The 14,104-nt window shown below is 40.3% G+C and overlaps 1 protein-coding gene across 3 annotated transcripts in view; it reads right to left on the bottom strand.

Moving 5' to 3' along the window:
- Positions 1–14,104, bottom strand: part of NANS (N-acetylneuraminic acid synthase) — a 70,397-nt gene that overhangs the window by 45,605 nt on the left and 10,688 nt on the right. For all 3 annotated transcript variants that reach the window (XM_071662574.1, XM_071662572.1, XM_071662573.1), the window contains exon 2: positions 6,341–6,480. In XM_071662574.1, coding sequence (XP_071518675.1) covers positions 6,341–6,469 — 129 coding nt within the window. In that variant the 5' untranslated portion in view covers positions 6,470–6,480. The remainder of the gene's footprint in view (positions 1–6,340; positions 6,481–14,104) is intronic.

Here is a 14,104-nt window from a genome sequence, read left to right as displayed (position 1 = left end):
CCCTGAATTACAGAAATGGATAATTAGTGATTTACACAAGTGAACAGGTACAAAAGTCACTACTACATATGCACACAGGAGGACTAATACACCATCTGGACCTCTTTGGTATAGTGGTTAGTGTTACTGACCATCATGGATAAGTTGCCCGGGATCAAACCCTTATAAGTTCGAATCCTGGTCATGTCAGCCAATCCACAGTCCACCTAGCTGGTAGCTGGTCAATAGAATGAGTACTTGGCATACTGCAGGGGGTGGGTATGTATGCATAAATATTTTGGAGGAATAAAACACGGTACATATATACTCTTTCCCTGCAAACAGAAATGGTAATCACCATCATACCTTGTTTTTAAACAAAGTGGCCTGGAAACTGAATATATTAAACATGATATGCCAATTGCAAAAAGTAATCATGAAATGTTTGAGCTTGACTATAGCATCTGGTTAACCTGTATACTTCCTTGGTACCCACTGGGTCATTTGGAGTTGGTTGCCTGGGGCCCTGGTGGGTTATGCTTTGAATCCCATGGGCCTATATCACTGCTTTTCACTCCTCTCATTAGTTTGCCCCCATCTTCTTCTAAGGGATCTCAAGCTGTGATTTAGCTACCAATGTTAACATTACACAGCCATCTTGGGCAGGTAATGGATATTATTGGCCAGAAGGATGAGAAGGCATGGCATTTTGCCAGTATGGGTCATGTTTTCACAAGTGGAAGGTGAAGTACTCTGCATCTTTATCAAATTGCTTATAAGTGCATCATACCTGATAACACTGTTATCGTGTTTATAAGTAAATGAGAAATAAGTGGTTTTAGTGAAGAATCATAGAGAGAAAACTGTCAGTATATGTATGTGGTCAGAAATGAGGAAATACAGCAATTTGGCATGTGGAAGATGAAGCAGTCTGTGTTATGATGAAAATGCTTAGAAATACATTATAGTGAATCACTTTAGTACCAAGTGTATGAATAAGCAACATGTAAATGATGTGTTCTAGATGATATAGACAGAGAAAATACTGTGTGTTTATGTACTCAGAAATGGTGAAATTGTGTAATGGTTGCAGGACATCACAGCTTGCAGGTATGCAACTATATATTTTTCAAAACCCACTTCATTTTAGGTTTAGAAGGATATCCTTTTGAACAAGTTCTACTAATAGTTTGTTTGATTTTCAAAAAAGGATTTGAATAAGATAGGCAGTTTTTGGTAAAAATGAGTTTTAAGAATGTTGTTAATGTGCACTAAGGAGAAAAAAATTCAAACTCCTAGCATAAAAAACATGGACAAAACTGATATTAGATCATTTATTTAGATAAATAGTAGTTTCACAAACAAAACTGACATATATTTTTGCAATTTACAAGTAAAAGATGATGAAGGAAGGGTATTAAAGATGAGACTGGCCTCAAAGAGGAAATATACTCATATCTATGCAGAGCTAAGTCCTTTGAGAATATAGTTTGGGAAATGAGGTTCTGTAGTGAGAGAGTAATAACCCGTGCTATAGAATGTTTTGAAAAATCTACAATATATGATATCTTTGGTTGTAAACAGAGGAGAAAATTGAAAAAAAGAGAGATAGTTCAATAAAGAATGCCAAAAAGCAAGAGCCTAAAGGTGTGCTATGGAGAAGATATAGGCAACACAATGGCCATCTGTGTAGCATTTGAAAGGTATAAAAGAGTAAGAAATGATTATTGCTATATGAGGAGTGTGGAGCTGATAAAATCTGAAAAGATTATGGACAAAACTCTTCCATAAATTCATCAGGAGCAATTTATCAGTTACAAAAACAGCTAATCATGCTAAGAGAAGTGGAGATAAGAACAATTGTGGATGAAAAGGAAATATGTGAAGTGAATGGCAAGTATAAGTGTTTTCACAATGGGGAATACTATTGTCCCATCAAGATGGGATGGGATGAACATCTCAGAAGATATTGAAGTTGACAGAAAAGGCAGAGCTAGACTATTAAAACATGTTGACTCATATAAGGCTCATGATCCTGATATAGTCTTCATACATGCTGAAGGACTATGCAAAGACATTTGACAGTCCACTTGAAATAATGATCAGTATGCTGTTAGAAGAGGGCACGGTACAAAAAAAATTACAATGAATTACTGACCAGTCTCCCTAACAAGTATTATTTGTAAAATATTGGAAAAGATAATCATGAAATAAAGAGATGATTACTTTCAAGGGAGAGTTTATAACTGGGAGACAAATTGGATTCAAAGAAAGGAGGTCATACATTACAAATCTCTTAGAATGCTATGACAAAGTGAGGTCTGTCTTAAGTTGGTGAGATAAGATGTTTTTATTGTCAAACTGTATACATGATACAAAATGAAATTCTTTATGGCTAGAGGCTCAAGTCAAGGTTAAAAAGTATGATATATAAGATAAAAGTGATAGAATATCACAAAAGTACCTTGTGAAATTATCACATAAAAAATCGTCTATTGCACTGAGAAGCTATATCACAGAGGAGTTTCAGCATCTTTAGATGGTTACATAGTAGAATGCTTTTTGGTACAAATGATTTCCTGAATCTATTGGTGCATTGTATAGGTAAAGATAGTCTTCTTCCTGACCTTAGAAATACATAGTATTGGTGTAGAGGATGGGTTGCATCTTGCATGATCTTCACCTGCTTCATTGTACATTCCTGATTCAGCATATGTAATGTTTTAGTGTTTGCACTCAATTTCCTAGCTTTCTTAACAGTTTTCTCAAGTTTATTTTTATCTTCACTGTTAAGCTTGCCATACCAGGGGGTAATTGAAAAACATAAAATTGATTCTATAGTTGACCTATAAAAAATGGTGCTCCCAAGCGAAATCATTGTACATCTGTTCCTGAGACTAGCGTGTCTAACGATGTGAGCACCAGCAATCTGTCTAACTGTGCCTGAGGCTATCTTTAAGGATGTTCTTTCTGTACTGTCTCTTCATTTTGGAAAGTTCCCTTCTAGGCACTTGTGTTTCACTTGTTTCAATATGGTTGGCTCTTACTTTTTTAAGGAGGAGAAAGCCAGAGTACTCATCTGGAAGCAAGAAAATGTGTGTACACGTGAGATTTCTTAGCACATTGAGTGCTCAGAATGCACAATCGGGCAGCTGCTTGCCAGCTCTTGTTGCTTCCCTGACATCATCATTCCACCGCCCAAACCAATCCCTGGTCGCCCAAGGAAGACTTCCAAATCTACAGATGACTTCCGAAGAAGAGAAGTGTAGAAGCAACCCTGCATTTCAGCCGCTACATTCAAGAAAAGCCATCCAAAACTTTTAGGAAACATCTCTCAAATAACCATTCTACATCACTTGTATAAAGACCTTCAAATCTTCATGCAAACCAAGTGCCAAACCCCTGCTCATGAAGGAAAGGAAATGCAAATTACTTACAGTTGCAAAGAAATACAAGGACTAGAGTGAGCACCAGATGAGTGAGGTGATGTTTTCTGATGAAAGTTCCTTCAAGTGTGTGCATTTGAGGCAGATGAGGGTAAGGAGGACGGAGGGTGCCAGCCAGTATGACGCCGTTTCACAGTGAAGATGAAACAACCAGAAAGTATGATGATCTGTTTTGCTTTAGTGGTGTAATGGGTAGGGGATGGTTATAGTTCCTACCTAAAAAAATTGCAATGAATCGAAAGTAGTTCACTAGGTGCTGCAGTATCATCTATTTCTAATTAAGTTATAAAGTATTGTGATGTGTGTGCATATTTGTGCAAAAAGTGCAGCAGGTGAGTAGTAGGTGCTTGATATCCTCTTATATGGTAGTTTTATCGTGAGAATGAAGGGTCTTGGGATATGCTGAAACGGTATTTGTAGTACAGCAATAATGGTTGATGTTCAGAACGTAATTGGGAGAGTACCTTGTACTTGTCTGGGGAGTGTGATTTCTGATGGTATTGCAGTGGAATTCATTAAAATTTATGGATGTGGAGAAGGCATATGATAGAGTTGATAGAGATGCTCTGTGGAAGGTATTTAGAATATATGGTGTGAGGGGCAAGTTGTTAGAAGCAGTGAAAAGTTTTTATTGAGGATGTAAGGCTTGTGTACATGTAGGAAGAGAGGAAAGTGATTGGTTCTCAGTGAATGTTGGTTTGTGGCAGGTGTGTTTAATTTGTTTATGGATGGGGTTGTTAGGGAGGTGATTGTAAGAGTTTTGGAAAGAGGGGCAAGTATGCAGTCTGTGGCAGATGAGAGAGCTTGGGAAGCGAGTCGGTTGTTGTTCGCTGATGATACAGCGCTGGTGGCTGATTCGTATGAGAAACTGTAGAAGCTGGTGACTGAGTTTAGTAAAGTGTGTGAAAGAGGAAAGCTGAGAGTGAATGTGAATAAGAGCAAGGTTATTAGGTACAGTAGGGTTGAGGGACAAGTCAATTGGGAGGTAAGTTTGAATGGAGAAAAACTGGAGGAAGTGAAGTGTTTTAGATATTTGGGGGTGGATTTGGCAGCGGATGGAAACATGGAAGTGGAAGTGAATCATAGGGTGGGGGAGCGGGCAAAAGTTCTGGGAGCATTGAAGAATGTGTGGAAGTCGAGAACATTATCTCGGAAAGCAAAAATGGCTATGTTTGAAGGAATTGTGGTTCCACCACTGTTATATGGTTGCGAAGCGTGGGCTATAGATAGAGTTGTGCGGAGGAGGGTGGATGTGCTGGAAAAGAGATGTTTGAGGACAATATGTGGTGTGAGGTGGTTTGATCGAGTAAGTAATAATAGGGTAAGAGAGATGTGTGGTAATAAAAAGAGTGTGTTTGAGAGAGCAAAAGAGGGTGTTTTAAAATGGTTTAGTCACATGGAGAGAATGAGTGAGGAAAGATTGAGAAAGAGGATATATGTGTCAGAGGTGGAGGGAACGAGAAGTGGGGAAACATAATTGGAGGTGGAAAGATGGAGTGAAAAAGATTTTGAGTGATCGGGGCCTGAACATGCAGGAGGGTGAAAGGCGTGCAAGGAATAGAGTGAATTAGAACGATGTGGTATACCGGGGTCGACGTGCTGTCAATGGATTGAACCATGGCGTGTGAAGCGTCTGGGGTAAACCATGGGAAGTTCTGTGGGGCCTGGATGTGGAACGGGAGCTGTGGTTTCAGTGCATTATACATGACAGCTTGAGACTGTGTGTGAACAAATGTGGCCTTTTGTTGTTTTATCCTAGTGCTACCTCGCGCACATGATGGGGGAGGGGATTGTTATTTCATGTGTGGCGGGGTGGCGATGGGAATGAATAAAGACAGACTATGAATTATGTACATGAGTATATATGTATATGTCTGTGTGTGTATATATATGTATACGTTGAGATGTATAGGTATGTATATTTGCATGTGTGGATGTGCATGTATATACATGTGTATGAGGGTGGGTTGGGCCATTCTTTCGTGTTTCCTTGCGCTACTTCGCTAACGCGGGAGACAGCGACAAGCAAATTAAAATGAATAATAAAAATATAAATAATAAAATTATATATATATATATATATATATATATATATATATATATATATATATATATATATATATATATATATATAATAAAATAATATATATATATATATTATATATATATATATATATATATATATATATATATAATGTGTGTGTGTGTGTGTGTAGTTTTGGTGCATTACACATGACAGAGACTGTGTGAACGAATGTGGCCTTTGTTTTCCTTGCGCTACCTTGCTGAAGCAGGGGGTAGCGATACTGTTTCCTGTGGGGCGGTGTAGGTGTGTGTGTGTGTGTTGTGTGTGTGTGTGTGTGTGTGTGTGTGTGTGTGTGTATTATCGAACTTGTTCTGTTCGTAGTTATATTGAAAGTTTAAAGTCACCTTTGGCGAGGCTGTATCATAGGGAATGAAGTCTTGTCAAATAACTTCAAATTCCTGAAGAGGCTACATTTCCCTGCTACTGGAAGTAGTGCACCCTTAGGATTTGGGAGCCTTTGGAAATAGGTCCTCGGTAACACAGGACTCTTTCATAGAAAATGTCCTGGGGTAGTTATAAATAAAATCAAAATATAGCCATTAACAGACTCCATCTGCATGCAGTCATACTGCAAGTGAAAAACCACCTTCATCCAGGTTTGGACATCATCAGTGGAATAAAAGGTATATAATCTCGTTAAGGAGCTTTTCACTCCATAAGAGTTTATCATTTCCCCATTACTATTGTAGCGTAATCTTGGAGGTGCAGAAGCCCCGTAAAAGAGGTCCATGGGGTTATACAATTAAAATTAATCATATGTTTATACAAGAATGTGATAGGGTAAAGACATCGTATAGACAAAGAGTAAATACACACGCACAGTACTCACTTTGGCTCGGCGGATGAGGGTCTTGGCCAGTTCGATGTCGCCCTGATGATTCTGGCCGATCTCGGCAATGACAAAGCAGGGCTGACCCTCCCCAATGTAGCGGCCTGGCACCAGCTCCAGCGGCTCCATCTTGCTTTCCACTGTAAAGGTTACGAGGTGTAAGAGCAGGCAGTATACGGCGGCCATGTCGTGTATGACTGAGGAAAGGGTATGAATTACAGGCTGCCGAGTGGGTTACGCTGTCATGTGAAGTAAGATGAGTGATGTCATCGGTACTCACATGAAGTCATGAGTCACGTGAGGTCGTGATGAGTCAAAGTTCAAAATACAGGCAATCAGTTTACGTTCAGTTGATCAGTGGAAGCCATAACACATCATGTGGGGGGTCATGACAGGTTAGGTTTATCGCTACTAGGTCGAATACGGTTATGAGAACTCATGTGTACATGACGACAAGTGAAGCTCTCAAACATTGAATTCATATGGTTAGAACGTGTACCTGTATGATTGATATATACACAATGATGTGTGTACCCCATCGTATGAAGGCATACTCCACATCTATGTCTTGTATATCCCAGCCTAGTTGATATATACATAATGATGCGTGAATCCCATACTGAGAAGGCATATTCCACATCTACGTCTTGTATATCCCAGCCTAGTTGATATATACATAATGATGCGTGTATCCCATACTGAGAAGGCATATTCCACATCTACGTCTTGTATATCCCAGCCTAGTTGATATATACATAATGATGCGTGTATCCCATACTGAGAAGGCATATTCCACATCTACGTCTTGTATATCCCAGCCTAGTTGATATATACATAATGATGCGTGTATCCCATACTGAGAAGGCATATTCCACATCTACGTCTTGTATATCCCAGCCTAGTAAACTTCAGCATGGAATAAGCAGACGATGTAGTTATGCAGCTTTATGTTAGTGCCACAAAGGTTAGAGTGAGAGGGAGTCAGAGGTCATGGGTCACTGTAGGTGTCTATGGGTTGCCAGTTTGAAGGGCACAGGAAAGTTTTTTGAAATACCACTACAGTTATCAGAACTTGAACTTCATAAGTTATACGTGATATGTAAATGACATGATATATATAACACTTCCTCCCATTTTATGAAGTTCTGGGATTAATATTATTTTGTTTCTCTAACCTGAAGAAAACGAAGTACGTGGTAAACAAACAATAAACACGGAAAATGGGACTAAAGGAAGTGTTCACAGGTGGAAAGAAGGCAATGTTCCTGTGGGAAATGCAAGACCAGTTTCCTTGCTGGGACCCCACAGACGATGATGGTCGTGGTGGTGGTGGTAACAGTTACACCAGTACGATGGCGAATGCGACGGATCTCTTCCACCACCCAAGGCGTGGATGGTATTGGCGTGGGAGGGGAGGATATGACTGGAGACATAGGCGCTCCTGTCTGTTGGTCACCCAGGGAGGAAGTCACTGCCAACAGGGGTTGAGCTGTTCGTGTGATGGTGGTGGAGACTCTCTTTCGAGATGGTCGGAGTTGGTTCATATCTCACTTCCACTTCATTGTGGAGGTTTCTCATCTTTTGTTCTCTCAAGTGTTCCTAGCTGGCATTGCTGGGACCAGCTGTATAGCCGAACTGTTGCATGACACGGCACACTTGCCGGTCTGTTCCTGACCTGCCTTAAGCCTAGAATTATTGGTCTGTCTGGCAAGATGGGGGTCACGAGGTCCGACACACTGAATTTTTCCCCCACAGTACCAAAAAAAAAAAAAAAAAAGTGGAAGCTAAAAAAAGAAGTATGGAAGGTGACCCAATATGGCGTGACAGGTCTTCCTGTACGTGTAGGTGAGGAGAAATTTGCTGGATGCCTTTAGAGATCTCTCTTGGAAATGTCTGTTTGTATTTCATGGCGTGCTGGAAGGTCTTTATAGAAAATTCTGCCTCCCCGTTCACTGCTGGATAACACGCGACTGAGGAGTGTTGACGACTCATGACGTCCAGAAAAGGCATTAATTCGACTGACATAAGTTAAGGACTGATGTCTCGAACAAACCTTTCAGAGAGTCTGGTGAGCGACGGTCTCGAGTCCTCATACAGTGGCTCGCGTTGTGATAGCTTGCGTAGGGACAACCTCTGGCTACTATATATGCACCCACTATCACGACATACGACTGGCCAAGGAAGAAGCCTACATATTCCACATTTACGAGTTGCCGTGGATACTGTGGGCAAACCCCAGAATGTGAGCATCGGCTGTGGGTCACTCTGGCGTGAAGAGTAGTTCTGGCAGTCACACAGAAACCTTTCAACCTCCCGAGCCACCTCTGACCACAAACAGACTCCAGCAATTGAAGAAATGCTTGTCGTGGATTTCGTGGAGAATTAACTGGCTCTCAAAGAGGCAGGAATCATGACACGAGCACCACACATGACGCACATTTTTTCATTTGATAATTCTTACCATATTGTGAGGAATGGGTAATCACTTTCCTGGTTGGTAAGAAACTCTCATCCAAACATCCATTCTTGGAACATCCATGTTGGGTAAGGGCCAACTGCTGCGCCCAGGAGTCGAACCCGAGTGGGCCCTTGCTACCTCATGGTCAGCATCGCTAACCACTAAACCTCAGAGGTCCCACGATGCTGCTGCAGGAGGGAGGTGGCGTTGTTGAGACCCTATGGTTGTGCTGCTGGAAGGAGGAGGCATTACTGAGTTGCCATGGATGGGCTGTACGAGGGAAGAAGCATTGCCCAGCTCTTAAAGTTGTGCTACGGGAGGGAAGAGGCATTACCGAGGTCCCATGGTTGTGCTGCTGGATTGAGGATGGAGATGTTGATCAAGGCTCGGTCGTGCTGTTGCAGGAGGAATGAGTCATTGCTGAGGTACAGTGGTGCTACTACAGGAGGGAGGAGCTGCTGCTGCTGCAGGGAAGACAAAGCATGTCTGAGGCCACATTGTGGCTTGAAACTTGGTGTACATCCTCATGTCTGTAACCAAACTGATGACGATGATGATGGTGGTTCTATGTGGCATATACGACCCTGTGTTACTGCACTGGACACCTTCAGGTTACGCACGGCTCTTGTAACGCAAACTATTTAAGAGTTCGTGCAGATAAACTGTAGTGCAGCTGCAAACGCCAATGGTGTTCCCACACAGGTGGCCCTACGTGAGCTATGACTGTGAGGAAGTTGTGTGGAGCGACATGGGAAATCACATTGACGGTGGGAAATATGGCTCTTGGAGCGATGTAAGGAGTGTTTTGCAATATCAATCCCCCCTCTCCTCACACACACACACATCCTACCCTATCTCGTACGGTGGACAGCGGTCGGAGGTGAGGAAGATGCGTCAGGTGGCTGGGAGTCAGTCACTGTCAGTGTGGGAGGAGCGGGGTTGGGTGGCAGGCCAGGAGCTTCATTGTTATTTCTGTATTTTCTCTGATTCAATTTCCCTCGAAAGATCCACTATTTTTTTTTCTTTTAAACATCCAGGGATTTTGTACCTTAATAGATGTTTTTATCTTTACACACTGAGGGATAAACAACATAAGAATAAACTTAGGTTTGTAATACCCACGGAAGGGATATATATAGTTCTACTGTTGTCATTCGAGACCGAACAGTCCCGCTTTTGTCTTAATGTTTGTGATATTTATCTTACAATTCGATGGAATGAACATTTAGATTTTATTTTACAAACAAAAGTATTAATAAATATACTTTACAATTAACCTTATTAGTAAAATTTATAGATACCGTATGTTTATGAAAAATTGGGGAATGTAGCAATATAGACATAAACTGCACACAGCCAAAACCCATCATGTTTGCAGGGTAACAGAATTTAGTGTTTGTCCTGTGGAAACACTAAATTCTTTCACCCTATCCCAACCCAGAACGTAACCTTGACACTTTTAGCGAGAATTTGAATGCGAAGACCTTCGACTGTTGATTATAGGTCATTTTTGTGAATGTTAATGTGTCAAAATTCTCTTGAAAAATAATTATTAAACCCACTATAGAATTCTTTTTCTACAGTTACCCCTCCCATCAAGTTTGAATAGGTCTTCTACCAAAATCTACTGCAACTTATCGTTCTTCCTTGTAAAGTTGATGTCATGTATCGCTCTAAACAAAGTAGGTCAGATATTTTTTCCTGTTCTCTCAAATTCAATCCTTGAACTTCCTCTCTTTTCCTTCTACAACCGGTCCATGTGCTGTTATGTACTGTACATTATTTTCAGCCTTACAATCATAGCCAACATAAGCTTAATGATATTCCTGATCTCTCCGAGGTATTAAAAAGGCTGTTCTTCCCTTTATCCTCATGAGACGCGTCTCATTTTTTTGTCATGAGACTCTATATCTTACTTATATGTCTTCCATCGGTCAGTCACATGTACTGAATACCCAACTAAAGTCCTTGTTTGCTAGTTTCCTACCCTACTTCAACACATCCTGTCTATATAACTCTGTATAGGATATGATCAATAATAATCGTCCCTTTACATCATAGCTATATCTGCCAGTTCTATTTATTTTAGGGACTGCACCTTCCAAGTGTATAACAACAATCAGCAGTCTTGTAAAAATTTTTCAGTTTCTTCCTTCTCCACATATATATAGCTTTCTTCCAGTCCATAATATTATCTGCGGTTTACATCTGTCTCTTCCCTACTACACTCTCCATGATTTTGGCGCAACCCATATGCGAGTTGATTCTCCCTGGCGTTGATTCGTCTGCCCACGTATCTCTAAGTTTATCTAAAATCTCATTTGTTGTCAAGATGCACCGATTCTGTGCATTCTGCATTGTTAAACATTCCATCTAAAAAACCGTATCCATCCCTGCTTGATATATCTCTTATCAATGTCCAGTACTCTGTAGCTTCACTTAATAATTTCCTACGTACCTTAATTTCAATGTCCCCAGGTCTTTGTTCCTGTGTGTGTGTGTGTGTGTGTGTGTGTGTGTGTGTGTGTGTGTGTGTTTAGATATTTACATTCACCTGTTCGTATGGTATGGTATATTTTGTCAGCATTTAAAATCTCCTCATTCCATGTATTTCAGTCATCCACTGATTTTATATCATAAAAGTACGGTAACTACCCCAGTGTAATAAATTTGTAATACTTGATTTGTAATGGTTACAAGTTAGTGTACATAGTACCATAAATCAACCATTCATGAACAAAAGCATGTATATAAAACCAGTGCAAGACCAAAAACAGCTTACTGATCCATGTCGTAAACACTTACACTATGGCTGTTGCAACTACGTCAGCAGAATCACTTTGTTTCGGTGAAGTATTTATAAAACTTAATAGTCATTTCGTATAATATTACAGAGTACTGATTATGAACGGGTGTATGAAAAAGTGTAATCACCAATAAACAAAGATCGTAAACTACGTTATGACGGTTGCAATTACCTCAACCGAATCGCTTTGTCGTAGTGAAGTTGTTGGTGTACACACAGTGTCTTAGTAAAGCAATCTTTTATGAATAAAAGTTTGGAACAAAAAGGGTCTAAGACTAAACATAGCGTCACAAATAGATTTTTATCGTAAATATTTACACATCTAGTGGGGGTGTGGGGTCGTGGAGGGGTGCTCATGCCTGACACACAACACATACGTATGCCTGTGCTCGCAAGTCACACACTAACGCTTAATTTCGCTCTACCTTAGTATTACAAGTCGTATATTTCTGTCGACTGTTTTTCGTTGTGCACTTAATCTAGTAAATTTTCGGTGTCTGCTTTATGGTAATTGCATGAAGGGTCTTGGGGGGTAAAGTGAAACAATATTCTTAAGTGTTATAGTAGCGATGGCTGATGTCCAGAGCGTAAACGGGAGTGTTTCTATTTGTCTTGGGAGTGCGGTTTCTGATGTATATATATATATATATATATATATATATATATATATATATATATATATGTATACATACATACATACATACATAGATGAATAGACATATAGATACATTTACATGCAAATCGGATTAAACAATTTATCGATTGCGCGCCGGCGCCCTACCCAGGTTACCAGGCTATATGATTTCAAGTGTTTGGGCGTACCTTTTACTGGACCGAACTGTAGCACATAAAAGCCGCAAATTTTGGGCGGTTTCTAAATGTGGGTTAGGCTCTAGGCTGCTCCACGTTGGCTTTGAATCCACCAAAGGCCGCCTTAGCCTTATAGATTACACTTAGTTCACTGCACTCATTTGAAACTGGCGACATAGCCTGAAACTATGATTAAGGTATTTCAGGATCAAAGGTAAGATCCAAGGGTACCAGATTCCAGCCTTGAAGGCCAACAAATGCCACCTTTCAGGGTTCAGACTTTATACAGCTGCATCTTGGCACTTTAGAGGCCCCCAAGTTTTGATTGCAGTTACATCAGAATTTGGGAAAATTTTTAGAGTTACGGTACGTTGGCCTGGAAGGCTGTTTTCAGGCCGGTAAAGGCCACTCCAACCATATAGATTATCAGTTTAGTGCGGTCATTCACAATATGCGACCTAGCTGCCTTAAATCCAAAGTACCTTAGGATCAAAGCACTACCCAAAGGTATCAGAGCTTGACCTTAAATGCCCAGAATTTCAAGGTTCAGGCTCTGTTATATCCACAACAAAAATCTAGGGGCTCTAGCAAGGTGCTTTAGCTTAAGTTAAACCTTGCCCTGAATCTGAAGTTCCTACACCCAAAATGGAGCCTCTAAGTGATACAGAATAATAAAGAAATGCACAAGCAAACATAAAAACACTGCCAGGCCAACGTGCTGTTGCTTCAAACTTTGCTAAGATTCTGAAGTACCGACACCCAAAGTTTAGAGCCCCCAGGTCCTACGGTTGGGCCGTTACGAGAGTAACAAAACAAATGAAAGCATCATATAGATGAGCCTGCGTACTCGACGTTGCAGAAAAAAAATTATATATATATATATATATATATATATATATATATATATATATATATATATATATTATTTCAAGGGAAACCCTTGCTGGCCTTTAAAGCCATGCTCATGTACTCTAGGATCCTCTCTCTGATATGAAGACACCTTCATTGTAACTTGAAGCTGCTAGGTTCTCTATTTGGAACGAATGCAGTGAGGTAAGTGTAATCTACGAGGCTTTTGATAAGAGGCCTTTGGGAGCTTCAAAATAGCCTTCAGGGCGGATGTGTGGTACTTTAAAACCTTGTGGTCATATTCTAAAGTACATATATCCCTGATTTAGCGCTGCCACGTACTACAGTTTAGCCGTGAGGGTATCAGACTAATGCACAAACACTTCAAGGTCAACTTTCAGTAGCTTAAAACCTTGCCAAAATACTGAAGTACTTCACCAACGCAAATTTTGGAGCATCTAATTGCTGTGGTTCATTAGCGAGGGGTTACCAACAGGTGCAAAAAGGCACGTGTGTGTGTAATATATATATATATATATATATATATATATATATATATATATATATATATATATATATATATATATATATATATATATAAGTGATTGGTTCTCAGTGAATGTAGGTTTGCGGCAGGGGTGTGTGATGTCTCCATGGTTGTTTAATTTGTTTATGGATGGGGTTGTTAGGGAGGTGAATGCAAGAGTTTTGGAAAGAGGGGCAAGTATGAAGTCTGTTGGGGATGAGAGAGCTTGGGAAGTGAGTCAGTTGTTGTTTGCTGATGATACAACGCTGGTGGCTGATTCATGTGAGAAACTGCAGAAGCTGGTGACTGAGTTTG

This window comes from Panulirus ornatus, chromosome 6 (genome assembly GCF_036320965.1).
Source record: "Panulirus ornatus isolate Po-2019 chromosome 6, ASM3632096v1, whole genome shotgun sequence".
NCBI lineage: Eukaryota > Metazoa > Arthropoda > Malacostraca > Decapoda > Palinuridae > Panulirus > Panulirus ornatus.
The sequence above is the reverse complement of the archived record's forward strand: the minus strand, read 5'-3'. Positions and strand labels throughout refer to the sequence as shown.